Source organism: Zingiber officinale, chromosome 9B, assembly GCF_018446385.1.
Source record: "Zingiber officinale cultivar Zhangliang chromosome 9B, Zo_v1.1, whole genome shotgun sequence".
Lineage (NCBI taxonomy): Eukaryota > Viridiplantae > Streptophyta > Magnoliopsida > Zingiberales > Zingiberaceae > Zingiber > Zingiber officinale.
The window spans coordinates 2,482,815-2,496,979 of NC_056003.1; the positions used below are offsets into that span (position 1 = coordinate 2,482,815).

Consider the following 14,165-nt stretch of genomic DNA (forward strand, 5'->3'; position numbering starts at 1 on the left):
TTAAACAAGTTAAAAAAATAGTCATTCTGCATGTTTCAAAGGTCGAATTTGATATATTAATCGATTGATGGGTAAGATAAGTCGACTGATAGGTGGAAATCGATCTAACTTGAAAGCTATAAAAGATGATTTTTGAGGAGATTTTGGGTGCCCGTTCTTGGAGGTTTTGGAGGATAGTGCTGCTACATTTTTGGACCAATTAACAAAAGATATTTCTAAGTTACAAGAGATTAAGTAAGGTTTTGATTGTAAAGTCATTTTCAATTGTATTTGTCTTTGCTTTCTTGTTTCTTGTTGTGTTCTTCAATAACGAGTTTGTAAAATACTTCTCTATCTCCAAAAAGTTTTTAAGAAAGAGAGAATTCTTAGTGGAAGAGATCACAAGGAGTGGACCATTTGATTAGTCTGCCTCAAGGAGACGAATTCTAAGTAAATTAAGGTGTTGTGCACATGGAGTCGAGATTGAAACAAGGGATCCGCTGCGCATTCAATGACAAGCATAAAACATGAGTTTTGATCAAAATTCATTCATAGTCTCACAAATTTCAAAATCTATAATTTTGGACATTGTGAGACTTAGGAGACTTGTAGGAGTACATCAAACATGATTTAAATTAATTTTTGATGTAGCTAAGCCCATAGTGAGTTTTTGCCGAAACTCATCGTGGTGGTATAGTATTTAGATTTTTAAATTTTAAACACGATTAAAGTCAGGATAGTTCTAGTAATACATTGATATTGTTGTTAAGTCATATGATAAACTTAAGTGTAATAGTGACTTATGTCAAAATTATACTAAATTATTTAAATTTTATTATCCAAAATTATACAAAATTATTTAAATTTTATTATCCGACAACATATTATTTAGACTATAAAATTAAAGTTTGAGTGTATGAGTGAGACTCAAAAGACTCATAAGAGTGTATTAATTTTGGTCTGGATTGATATGAATTTATCAATAAATTTTAGTTAAAACTAATTAATGTCTTAGATTTATCAAATTCAATTAAAATCAAAATCATTATATTCTTGATATTCTTGTGAGTATAATTATACCTTATAATCTTAATTTCATTCTATATTTAGTTCGTAGGTTTTTTAAAAAAAAACAATTTTTGTCCAACGTCAATAATACATACATGAGTGAGATAAGCAATAAAGCAATAGGGTATTCCACACCTATTAAAAAACGACCCTAAACTTACAACACACCCGTATAAATCGGACACATTTTAATGGTTCGGATGTACTGGACAATGAGAGAGGAATGCTTTAGAAAAGAGATATATGATTCGATAAATATAAAATGGTTAATGTTTGATTTGAATATTAATAAAAGTTTAAGTAGCGGAGTAAAACGCCGTTTTAAATTTTATTTTCATTTTCTGTACCTTTAAAGAAACGGTTAAAAAGGCGAACTATTGTTGTTGTTTGTTAAGTGTGTGTGAGAGAGAGAGAAATGGCCGCGAGCACGACTAGTTTCGCAGTCCCATCCTTCCATCTCCGTATTTGTACGGTTTGCCCCTGGCCCCCGCCGCGGCTTCCGTCGCCGCCTTCTCGCTATCAGACCGGAAGAGGAGCAGCAGGAAGGTTGCGTCGCTGCTGCTTCCAGCCGGAGAAAGCGGAGTGGCGGTTCGATCCGAAGAGAAATGCTGTAGGTGGCGCTCGGAGATCTCGAACGGAGGCATTTCCTTCTCTCTTTTTCTCCCCCTCCCGGTACATCTTTTCTCCCAAAATTGGGATCGCTCTGGTGTGTTCCATTCGGTTGACTTTGGTCCAAAACTAGGTCCTCGATGCACTCTCAGGGAACACACCGTTGCTTTCTCGAGGGTCTTAAGGAGTATCTTCTCAATGCTTATCAACATCCTTTTTATTTAATAACTTGTGATTTCTGTTTTTTCTTTTTAAATTCGGATCTATATCTACAAAATGCGCGAGATTCGGTGGTGATCGTGTGTAGTGTCTCAGTATGGATTGAAAAAAGGGTCGAATTGCTCGTTCTTATTGTTCCGGTTAGTTTCACTTTCTTACTAGAAGAGTAATGCACATTCCTAAGGAACTCAGGCATTTCTCGATTTAGCTAGATTTACTTGTGCGCTATGGTCTTTAATAGCATCTCTATGGGGTGTACATGAAATGGTACTCTCATATCCCCGATTGATTTAGATAGTCTATCTTGAGTAGTACGTTCTTTGTTAGCCAGATCAAGACTGGTACTCATGGCTATTCTACAGAGATTATGGGCTGCATTTAGGTTTATTCAAGTAATCTATGAAAGACGAGCAAAGAGAAAAGATTTGTTAAGTGAAAATTAGTGGCAAGTGGACTCAATTTGGCAGGTTTTGAATAAGTCCATTTGGTCCGGAGTGTATGAAACTAACTCGGTAATAATAGTTAAAAGTCTTATCAATCTATCATCTTAATGGAAACTATGTTCTCTCTGGAAAATGAGTTTGATACTACATAATTATTTAACATCTCATGTTTGTCTTCCATATTTGATTATTATACTAAATAAAAAATGTTGTGTATTCCAAAGTAAATAAAATAAAATAAATATAAATGTTGGGTTTAAAATTTTATCTTCTATGATTCATAGTTTGAAGCATAGCGTGCCAGCCGTGTGTATTGTACTGCCTTTGGTATCTGTCTCTCTACTAAAATTCCACTTATAATGGATAAAGATCTGAATAAAATCTTTAAAATAGTTTAAGAAGTACCTAAAATATGTTGGTGCTATCTAATGAAACAATGTTAAATTGGGAAGAAAAATATACGTTACTGCTTTTAATGTACATTTTGAACTTATATGTAGCACTTATATCGTTAGTAAATACCCAAATTTGGAATTCATTGTCATCATCCCAAGTGAACCTTCTTCTTCATTACTTGAGTTGTTATATAGTGATTTTTCTCTCAAGGTTTTCTTGCTTTAATTCCTAAAATCAAGTGTGAAGCTGTTATACATTGTTGTGCAGAGTTTTTATACTATGTGAAGCTGTTATTTAAGTGTGAAATTTTATATTTGTTAATTACAAGTTATACTTTTCACTAAATTTTTGTTGGATCTATTGAATCTCTTATTGCAGCTTCAAAAAGCTCTCTAAACAAGATTTCTCTTCTCATTGCTGCCCTAAGAATTCTCCTCCTGAATCACGTGATACTCCACCACAAAGAGGTTTGTTCTAGCACTAACAGTTACAGTTTAGTGATATTAAATAACTCAACTTTGTTAAATGTTTGCAACAATGGGCATTTTTGCATAAATTCGCAACATTGTCATTGTTTCAATGAATTATGTGTATTATAGATGAATTTACTATTGGGACCTATAGTGATAAGAGTAAATTGATTTATTTCTTTGACATCTTCCGTGTAGATACTGGTATTGCTAGTGAGAAGGAATGGGGCATCAACTTACTAGATGAAAAGGTTAGTGAGTCTGGCCAAAATGAATATGGGAGTACATGGTATCGGGATAGTGGTGAAGAGCTAGGAGAAAATGGATTCAGGTGTCATTGGGCTAAGATGGGAGGTAAATCACCAGATGGAAAATCAGTATGGCAAGAAATGGTAAGTTTTTTTTAGTTTTATGTGTGTTATATACTGTGTACTTTTCCATAAATTGAAAATAATTAACTAATAGTTTTCTTTTGTTGCGTGGTCATTTTTTTTTGCTTGGATTCAGTTATTGATAATTGAGTGTTAGTGTGATGATGTATTTTTTCAGGAACAATTAGAGAGTGTTTGGTTTGCATGTTTTCCATTTTTATTTTCTGGAAAACACGCGTTTTCTGGAAAATAGTGTTTGGTTTGCATTTTTTACATCTATTTTCTAGCATTTTATGGAAAAGTAGAGAATGTCTAAAAGTCATTTTCTAAGAAAAGGGAAAATGTGTGTTTTCCAAAAAATGAAAATAGAAAGCGAGCAAACCAAACGCTCTCTTAGTTTTTCATTTTCAAAATAATAAAGTGTGCACCTTAAGAAAAAAGAAAACAAGAATCATTTAACCATTTCAGTCTTCACTGTTAATAATCAAGTTTTGTTTCCAGACGTGTTTGGTTACCATATTTGGGACCAGTTTTTAGTCAAATATTTTACTCTGCTCGAATGCTCCTCTCATAAAAAATATTTCTAGTTTCAAATACTTACATGTACTTTATTTTCATTCTTGGGATTATGGGTGAACTGAAATATTAGAATGTCAGATAGTCCCAGCTAGAAGATGCTATTATCTAACTGTGAACTGGGTTACTTGTTTCTTTTATGGCTATTGTTCTTTTCCAAGGCTAGTATTATGGCTTGAATATTGTTTTTTATGGCTATTATCTAACTGAAACTTCATCATAAGCTAGTTCAGTAGTATTCTCTTCCAAAGTTGAATTAGTGTTTGTTTCAAAAGTTTGGCCCATTGCTCATTGGAAAGATAAATATTCCTACTACACTTTCTTGATGCTTGCTATTAGAATACTGCAGAGTGTTTTTCATATGAATCTCAGAGACAATTTAGCAAAATGGTGCTACAAACTTAATCATGAAGGCTGAATATTTTTTTGTGGTACACAATTTTCTCAATCAGTTTGGTAATAGTTTGATTTGACAAGATTTTTTTTAATCTGTCCTTGTTTTGTCTTTTGTAAAATTCTTATGTTCAACTTAAAATATTTCCTTTTACAATCAAGAACATATTTGCATACAAAATCTAGCACTTTCCATGACGCATTTTTTTAGTATTTGTTTTGTGTAAATGTCTTTAAAGCCTATATCCATGTCTTTCAGCTTTGACAAATGGATCTACTTGTTTTCTTGGTGTCTTTGGCAGTGGTGGGAGAAGAGTGATTGGACTGGATATAAAGAGCTAGGTAAAAAAAATATTTTTCTAATTTAAGTTCTATTTGTACAGTAGTTGCCTTTATTGTAATCCATAAGTAATTAGTATACTTAACTCTTTTACCTAGCTGAAATATTTATATCTTACTGGAAAATGCCAACTCTTACTGATGCGTATATTAAATGTTTCTTTTCTGCTTTGATTTTTTTCTATCCCTAGCTACTTTCTTCTTGATTCAAATGCAAAATACTTTTTCTGGTAAGCAAAAGTTGACTTTGGCTAGTGGAAGTTGTTGATGAATCTGAAAGTGAGTTGCTGCTATTTTGTAACATTAATCAAAGCCTGCTGTATCTTCTCTATGGCTTGGTTTTATGGACAGACTAATCTTTGTAGTTTTTTGCTATTCTCTGGAATAGAATTCCTCCCTTTAGCATGGCTACAGAATCAGTTTCTTTTTTATGGCAGAAAAATATTATGACTTTAAGTTGAAAAATGGAAAACGTCATCAGTAAAGCAATTGCTAAATACTGAAGTAAATATTATTGGTGCAGCGGGGTTGGCAAGAGGGGGTGAATTGCCTGAAAAATAAAAGAGTATACCCTCCTCAAGACTTTTAACTCAAAAGAAAAAATGCAACAGTAATAAAGTAAAAAGAAAAAGACTCAGCAATTTACTTGGTTATAACCAAGAAGGTTGTTAATCCAAGGCAGTATAAAAAGCTCTGAAAGATCTCCTTCTCTGAAGGCGGAGAAGCCTTTTACACACTAGAAGCTCAGAACTATTGCTAGAAATGAATACAGAGTTGAATACTTGATTGATATCTCATTCCTAGGTCTAGGGGTTCTTTTAAAGCCCCTGGAAAGTCTATCCCGTAGGTCGAAGGCGCCTCCAACTGAGGTCCAAGGCCCCTCAGCTCGGGTGAGTGGATAGAACTCTATCCGGTCGACAACAGCCGTTTTGACCAGGGCTGAGGCGCCTCAAACAAGCATGAAGGTGCCTCCAAGGTGGAGGCGCCTCCAATACTTGATCAAGGCGCCTCTAAGGTGGAGGCGCCTCCAATACTCAATGAAAGCGCCTTGAGCTTCATTTCCAGCTTACTTTCTCCTTTGTTTTGACTTCCGAAGCTTCACGCGTTTGGGTGATTCCGGCCAATCGAAATAGGGCTCACCCGAACCCAATTTTCGACCTTCTCCTCGAGCAACCTTCCATCCCGGCTTTACGTCCCTTGAACTTCGCGCACGTTGCTCCTAAGCTCCTGCACACTTTGACACAGGGATCAAATAACAAACAGGATCTAACCTAACTTGGTTGATCACATCAAAACAATCACGGGGTCCAACAAATATCAATGCTAGCTTCAGTTCCTTTAACATGTAGGATCCTTGTTTAATTGGAAACTGTCGGAAAATGTCCTTGAAATGAACAAAAAACACCAATGCCATTCCCTTACTTTAGGTTGTTAGTCTGGTTATGTTTTGGTTCAAAACTGTGAGAAAATGTCCTTGAATGAACAAAAAGAACACCAATGTCGTTCCCTTACTTTAGGTTGTTAGTCTGGTTATGTTTGGGGTAGATGAGTTTTTGCTACTTGGAAATGTCAAATTATCTGATGTGGTATCTGTGTCTTACTACTTAGAAGATTATTATACTATTGTATAACTTCCTAATAATCCACTTAGACACAAGAAAAGACATTCAATGCTTGTTGAGAAAAATTCGGATTGTATCAGAACTTTATTGATTGGTAATTATGCAGCACAGGAACTTCAAAATAAATTTATGCATATGTATTGGATACTTGTTGAGAATGTCTGTTGAGAGAATTTTGCATTTGTGTGCAATGCTTTCAAATTTGTCAATGGGACATAAAGTATTTCAGACTACATATTATGATGTGACATTTTGAAATGATAATATACTGTGCCTTTATCTTTTGTTAAATATTTATTTTCTACTGTATAGGTTCATACACAACAATCCATTTAAGGTGATATTTAATTCATATAAATAGTTCAAATTCATATGTTTAATTAGCATATTACTGAGTTTAACATTTTTTTAGGTTCTTGCATATTGTTTAAAATTTTATGCTATTAAATTATCACTTGAGGGGATTTATAGATATATTTCTTGAATATATTCCCATGCTTCTAGTTTTTGTAAACTTTAACTCGGCTGATCATTGCTGTTTGCACATGAAGTCATGGGTTTAAAAATATGATGTGCTTAATCTTAATTATTGAATTATTTAACCTAATTTATGTTTGGTCATTTCATGCCCTTGTTCAAATGTTTGTTTTATTTTTGCTATCACATTCTAAAGGTGCAGAAAAATCTGGAGAAAATGACAAAGGAGATTCTTGGTGGGAAACATGGAAAGAAATTCTTTATCAAGATGAGTGGAGGTAATCAGGTCTTTGTCCATAACACAGTTTCAACAATAAAGAAATATTTCATTCTTAAGTTTTAGTTTAATTGCAAGGACAATGTTGTAGCTAGGTAAATTTGCAGACATGGTTCTAGCACATAAGTTTTCTAACATATTACTTGAGCACAAATTCTTAAAAATTGGTTAAGGTTGGATCAGGCTCAAGCACATATGTATATACATATAATATATATTTATATATATAGAATAAAAAAGATAAATCAATCTCATTGTCAACCCCATGCACGGTTGCTTTGGCTAAAGATAAGTCATTTGTGGATGAACATGATTTGCAAGTGAGGTTTCATGATTGGGTAATAAAAATAGTAAAATGATGAAGGGGCATTAAGGTGGCAAAGTGGCACAATTTTAATAGTTGAGCAAGGACAAGTGTGAAGATGTGACCATCAAACTTATTGGACCAAAAAAAAGTAAATCATGTAGAACATATTGGAAAATATTAATCTTTTGTGAGGACAATAGATGATATCATTGTAGAATAACAATTGATTAGGAGAAAAAAGGATTTTACTGCAGTAAATACCTATTATGCATAAAATGTACAATGCTACTATCTTTAAGCATATAGCATTCTGTGAGGCCTCTGCATATACGTTTTCATTTAATTTATTAACTAGATTTTCTATTTTTTAATAATTAATAAAACAATAACTACTTAATGCGGCTTTAAACATGAATAGGATGTGAATAACACTTAGTTTGCTAACACAATTCGGTCAATGCAATTGTTCTCCAAATCCTTTTATTTAGAATATGCAGAATTACTTGAATTATTGTTTTTGGAAAAACTTTGTTGTATTGTGTAGAATGTTCGAGAAAGATTTTCTGCCTATTTTTTACAAAAAATTGTAATTTTTATTTGCATCTTTTTTTTTCTGTTATCTTGAATATAAACTAATGATGGAACTTATTTTGGTTTTTAGTAATCTAGCAAGGATAGAAAGGAGCGCACAAAAGCAAGCAAAATCAGGCATAGATGATGCTGGATGGTATGAGAAATGGTGAGAAGTGCATGATTGCCTATGATGTTTACTTTTTCCTAATTAGCCTTTTCTGTTATTTTATGTAGTTAACCCGCTGGATATTACATTATTTTTCTAGGTGGGAAAAGTATGATGCAAAAGGTTGGACAGAAAAAGGAGCTCATAAATATGGAAGGTTAAATGAGCAATCCTGGTGGGAGAAGTGGGGAGAACATTATGATGGGAGAGGATTTGTGCTTAAATGGTTTGACTAGTCACATCTGCATTAAATTATTGTCTTTGATAATTTACCAATATTTGGCATGTTTTCTTTTTTATAAGTAATTTCTGCTTATTGCAATAACAATTTCTCATATTACACTGGCTAATATGATATGAAATTATTAGTTATTATGTTTATGTTACCATCTCACAAATTGGTTACATTTGATGCAAATGGTATCTTCTCAAATGAATTATACTCAAGATAACTTCAACTGTAGGTATTAATATAATCAATTTATCCGTTTATATTTTGTTAGATCAGGCATGCAAAATCTTCTCATTTATTATCTGCTCTTCTCTTGATAAAAAATGATACATACCACACACTAGATTGATCTGTGAGTGTTCGATATTAAGATACTTTATGTTTTATCTTTCTCAACGCCTATTGGTTTCTGAACTGGTCTTGCTTCTAATAGTCTGTATTCTTAACACTGCTTACTATATGCTTAGTCATTTATAGGACCGACAAATGGGCAGAGACACAGATGGGTACCAGATGGGGCGATAAGTGGGGAGACAAATTTTTTGAAGGGATAGGTTCTCGGCAAGGTGAAACATGGCATGTGTCTCCTGCTGGTGAACGTAAGTTGTAATTTTGTTATTCATTTGGGTATTATTTTATAGATGAGGTGTTTGTTCTCGATGAATGTTGGTTCAGCTGAGCAATTGCATTTGAGATGATAGTAACTTGGACTTGGATAAGCTCTTATATGCAATGCATATGATCAAGCATAAGTTTAAAAAGTCTTTTATCGTCATATCTCATGTGATATTCAACATAAGAATGATTAAAATGTATAAATGCAATGGTAAAAAGAAAAAGAGTTATTCAGTAGACATGATTTGTTACAAGGTGTTTTTAATAACATCAAAGGTACTAAGGTAGCTCTCAAGAATAATTTTTTGCCGATCCTTTTGTCATCTCTTTTATGTTTCATTTGCACTACAAAATTCAGATAAGTCTGCATCTGCAAGTACTATTTTTGCACTAATATAATTTATCATGTGAAATATCTGCAAAACAATTGGATTTTTTTTATGCAATATATCTTTCCCATGCATATGCCTAGCCTCACCTCACTTTTAATTGAAGAAGATAATAGTTCTGTAGGATTAATTAGTAGAGATCCTATTCCTAACTCTGTCCTTTTGTTTTCATGTATTCTTTTTCTCATATGCCTGATACCATTTAAAACCTGCATAATCATTTGTTTCATTCTGTAGGTTGGTCAAGAACCTGGGGGGAAGAACATTTTGGGAATGGGTAATGATTGCAATCTAATTCCTTTCAATTTTTTTATAAAGACGTGGATCTTTTTGTGTTAGAAAATAATAACTAATGCCTAAATGCCAATAAAATTTTCTCAATAAAAAACCATGCAGTTCCGATCTTGAGTTAACCAGCCTAGGCTTTACTAGATGGCCTATAGTTTTGTGACTAGATTGTTGTTTTGGTTTAGTTCATAAAATATCTTCATCGAATATGCCTGCATTAGACTACTAGCATTCATAATTTTAATAAGTTTCTTTGTTCTAAAGATTTTGAATCACCAACCCTCTGATTGACCTTTTCAATCAAGTGTGATTGCTATTCATTCTAAAAACTTCCTAAAATGGTCATGTTCCATTTCCCCTTACATTTAGCTACTTTCTTTCAGTCTTAGACTTTGCTTTCTCAAGCAACTCAAATGTTTTTTTTTATTACATTATTGTGATTCAGGAAAGTACACAAGTATGGAAAAAGCACTGCAGGAGAAAGCTGGGACATCATTGTGGATGAAGAAACCTATTACGAGTGAGATAGTGACTTGTTGCATTTATATTCTTGCTCCTCTTTTTAGAGAGATATGAAGGGAGAGAAAATAAACTAATTTCTCTACTATTTTTCATTTCGTCATTCTTTTCTCTCTTTTACTAGGGCCATGCCTCATTATGGATGGGCAGAAGTTGTTGGTGATTCTACCCAATTGTTATCAATTCAACCTCGTCAGAAGCACCCAAGTGTACATCCTAATGTCGAATTTGATGCATCAGAGGAAGATACTCCTCCAGATGAAACCGGTGACAGTGACTAGGTTTTTGTCAGCACTCTTTTAGCTGAAGGATTATGCGGGTGGGTTTATGAGGTCTCATTCATCTGTCCATTATTTCATTAATTATTATTGTATGCGTTTGCATTTGCTTGATTCTTTTCTTTGATCCTGTCATTGTTATTTCAATGAAACAAATACTCCAAATTTTGCCTGATAAGTAGGTTCAAGATAGAAAATGTTGCATGAGCAATGAATATTTATGATCCAAATGCTGCCTACGTGCAAATTGCCTTGCAATTTGTGCATTAATGAAAAACACGAAGAACTTATGCAAATGACCAAGTGAGGAATATGAAGGATCTTATCAATAGATAGATATACTCTGCAATCATTTGAGCATGCATTGTTCTTTCAATTTGTCTTTCATATATTATTACAGCTACTCTAGTCTGGATCCTCACCTTAAGACGTTTGACAGATTCCAATTTTCAGGGAAAATTGATAGAGGATGGGATTCCTTGGGGAGACTATTAAAATTGTGGTCGTGGCTCCTCTCTATGGAATTGAAGGAAATCTTATTTTTAAGTGGAGCTCGACTTCAATTGTCATCAAGAAATCACATAGAATCAACAAAAAAAAACACAAACCAACACATTGGTAGCTGCTCACAGCTTCTTTTGGTGTAAAATATGCTGATTTCTCACAGCATGTTTATCTAAAACCTCTCTTGCTTATGCTCAATTATACCATATCCTGATTCACCATCGTAAACTACTTGACTAGTACATACGCTGGTAACTATTATTATCACCAGTGTGACTGAGACTACGAAAGGCATACAGTTTGTGTGAGATCTTTCCACTATCTACTCGAAGTCTATATCGGTGATGGATTACTAATCACATACGCCCGAAACTTAAGCCTCTTCTGGCGATGCAATCCCTCGATGGTGTGACTGAAGGTGATGATGGTGGAGGGGAGATCTTCTCGGTGTCAGGCTCAGAGACATATGGCTGAGATGCCACATAATCAAGAGCAACGACCACATCAGCCATAACGGGTCGAACACGGGGCTGCTCTTGAAGACACGTTAAGATGACGGCGATCAACTGCTGAAAGGGCCTTAGCGGGTAGCGACCTTGAAGCAAGGGATCAGCCAATTGGTGGTACTTCCTTTTATCGGTGAGAAAATGCCTCGACTGAAAGAAACAAAAAATTATAAATCAATAAAATGTCATTTACACATGCTGTACTTTTAATATCTAAAGAACATCTGACATGAGAGATTAACTAGAAGCACTTACCCAAACCAAGAGTTTTTGTTCTGCAACAGGTTTCAAAGCATCATAAACTCTTCGTCCAGTAATCAGCTCCAAGAGAAGCACACCAAAGCTATACACATCAGACTTGAGACTCAGTTTACCACTCATTGCATAATCAGGAGCACAGTAACCATAAGTTCCCATCACCCTTGTGGAAACGTGAGTATTGTCACCAACAGGTCCAACTCTTGCCAGTCCAAAATCAGAAAGCTTTGGGTTAAAGTCGATATCTAATAGCACATTTGCAGCCTTCATATCTCGGTAAATAACAGGTGGATTTGCGACTTCGTGTAAATATGTCAACCCTTTGGCAACTCCTACGGCGATCTTTATTCTTGTGTTCCAATCAAGGGGTAGCTTATCAGGGAGAGGATCTGAGATTTAACAAAGCAAATCAGAAAACACATGAACCACTGTATGTATGCCTACAAGTTATTCTTATGGAAGACCAACTATCTACTGGAGCAGATTAATGATTATTGTACAAGGATCACAGCTATCTTTCTGCTGTGAAACTTGCATTGTGATTCAATACACTTGGAGCCTATTCTCTGATAGTTGATCGGTTTCTAAGGTAGGTACAGAGTTGCCATTTCTGATCATCTGATTAAATATTGCAGTAATGTTCTTGGTATGCCAATTGCCAAGCAAGAAAGCAGTTGGAACTCGAAATAAAGTAATAACTTCTAAGGTAGGTACAGAGTTGACGCACGTAGAGGAAAGGAAGCACAGAACAAGGTACGGGACTGCTTACCGAACAGGTGATCTGCCAAGCTGCCTTTCGGCATGTACTCGTAAACCAAGAGCCTTTCATCGCCATCAGCGCAGTACCCGATCAAGCTGACGAGGTTGGGATGCCGAAGAACAACCAGCATGAGAACCTCGACCAGGAATTCTTTGTTCCCTTGAAGCCCATCGCGCTTCAGCTGCTTGATAGCCACCTTCTGCTGGTGCAAAAGATCTTTTTCCCGTCAACAATGGCTTCTGCTTCGACAGATGCAGAAGGAAAGCGAAAAAAGTAGGAAGGAAGAGGGTTGCCTGGCTGGTGGAATCCAGCAGTCCTTTGTAAACTTTTCCGAAACCCCCTTCTCCGATCAAATTAGCTTCCTTGAAATTCTGCGTGGCGATCGCGAGATGCCGGAAAGTGAAGCTGTGCGCGGAGTTGCTCTTCTTCTCGCCTAGCGAAGATGCCTTGCTCCCGATCACTGATTCCGCACGGAGGAGTTTAGATTTCAGTAAGAGATTCATAGAAAATTCATTCATACTACACGAAATCACAATGCAGATTGTAATCCGGATACCGACCTGAGGAATCTCTGTCTTCTATCCGGGAGTTGGACTCCCTCTTGCGACGATGATGTAAACAAGGGAAGCAACCCATCTACGCCAAAGTTCTAAATCCCTAGTCTCGATCCAGAAAAGCACCTACATTCCCCTCCAGCGCGAGGGAAAGAAGAAACCTCACCGATCTCGCTTCCCCCTTCCCTCGCCTCACCCTTCCGCTCCCGCCCCAGCAAGCACAAACAGAATGCCGAGTCTTCTTATCTAGGAACGCCTTCAAACAGAGACCGAGTAATAATTAGCAACAGCACGTCGATATCTGCGATCCGTGCGAAATCCCAATTCGAGAAACAAGGGGAAACCGTAAAACGCACCAATGACAAGGGCAACAAAGCAGAGCAGGGATCCCGAGAACGGAGGGGAGAGAGAGGGGAAAGCGGCGGAGTCTCTGACAAGACAGCAAAGGCGACGACTGCTATACATTTGTCCGCTCCTTTTGTCCTCTTCTTCCTCCTCGCCGTTCCACTCGCCGGCGCAGGAGGAGCAGAGTCGGCGAAGCGAGACGTACAGCAGAACGAAAAGGCATCGAATCACGCGCTCCTTTTTTTTTTGGAATTTATTTATTTTCTTTGTTTATTTTGCCTTTTTTAAAAATTAAATCACACTCAAATAAATTAAATCCCACGTCATTTTTTTTTAAGAGATGCAAATAGCAACTAAGAGAAATGTTCTCCTGCAGTACATTTCTTACGGTTTTGGTACGGTTACCGCAGGCTAGCATTCTCGTAGCAACTAATACTCAAGAAAACATAATCTTTATCATTACACAAGAAAAACGAAGATTTGATAGAATATCCTCTCTTAATGGGCCGGGATCCAACAAATCAATATCCAATTCATAATTTCTCCAAAAATAATAGATAACGTTATTTATTACATATAAATCAATTAAATTAAATGTTCAAAAATAAATATGTTTAACAAGTTATATATAT

At 35.5% G+C, this 14,165-nt stretch overlaps 2 protein-coding genes across 6 annotated transcripts; one reads left to right on the forward strand and one right to left on the reverse strand.

Annotated features, from left to right (window-relative positions):
* The first annotated feature begins 1,432 nt into the window (after positions 1 to 1,432).
* LOC122024883 (protein RNA-directed DNA methylation 3-like) lies at positions 1,433 to 11,431 on the forward strand. Of its 4 annotated transcripts, none has more exons than XM_042583604.1 (12): positions 1,433 to 1,719; positions 3,093 to 3,181; positions 3,383 to 3,576; positions 4,827 to 4,866; positions 7,159 to 7,240; positions 8,208 to 8,285; positions 8,386 to 8,511; positions 8,995 to 9,116; positions 9,759 to 9,798; positions 10,255 to 10,329; positions 10,453 to 10,647; positions 11,046 to 11,431. In XM_042583604.1, exons 1-11 carry the CDS (start codon positions 1,463 to 1,465, stop codon positions 10,607 to 10,609), a joined length of 1,260 nt encoding a protein of 419 aa, XP_042439538.1. In that variant the 5' UTR covers positions 1,433 to 1,462; the 3' UTR covers positions 10,610 to 10,647; positions 11,046 to 11,431. The 4 variants fall into 4 exon arrangements, with proteins under 4 accessions (XP_042439538.1, XP_042439537.1, XP_042439540.1 ...); XM_042583603.1 differs by having other exon boundaries at positions 11,060 to 11,431; XM_042583606.1 differs by lacking the exon at positions 9,759 to 9,798.
* Positions 11,432 to 11,466: 35 nt separating this feature from the next.
* LOC122024884 (probable serine/threonine-protein kinase PBL7) lies at positions 11,467 to 13,735 on the reverse strand. 2 transcript variants are annotated; one of them, XM_042583607.1, is made up of 6 exons: positions 13,545 to 13,735; positions 13,195 to 13,444; positions 12,928 to 13,094; positions 12,644 to 12,833; positions 11,872 to 12,263; positions 11,467 to 11,766 (listed from the first exon to the last, which is right to left on the reverse strand). In XM_042583607.1, exons 2-6 carry the CDS (start codon positions 13,268 to 13,270, stop codon positions 11,467 to 11,469), a joined length of 1,125 nt encoding a protein of 374 aa, XP_042439541.1. In that variant the 5' UTR covers positions 13,271 to 13,444; positions 13,545 to 13,735. The 2 variants fall into 2 exon arrangements, with proteins under 2 accessions (XP_042439541.1, XP_042439542.1); XM_042583608.1 differs by having other exon boundaries at positions 13,195 to 13,735.
* Positions 13,736 to 14,165: the final 430 nt, after the last annotated feature.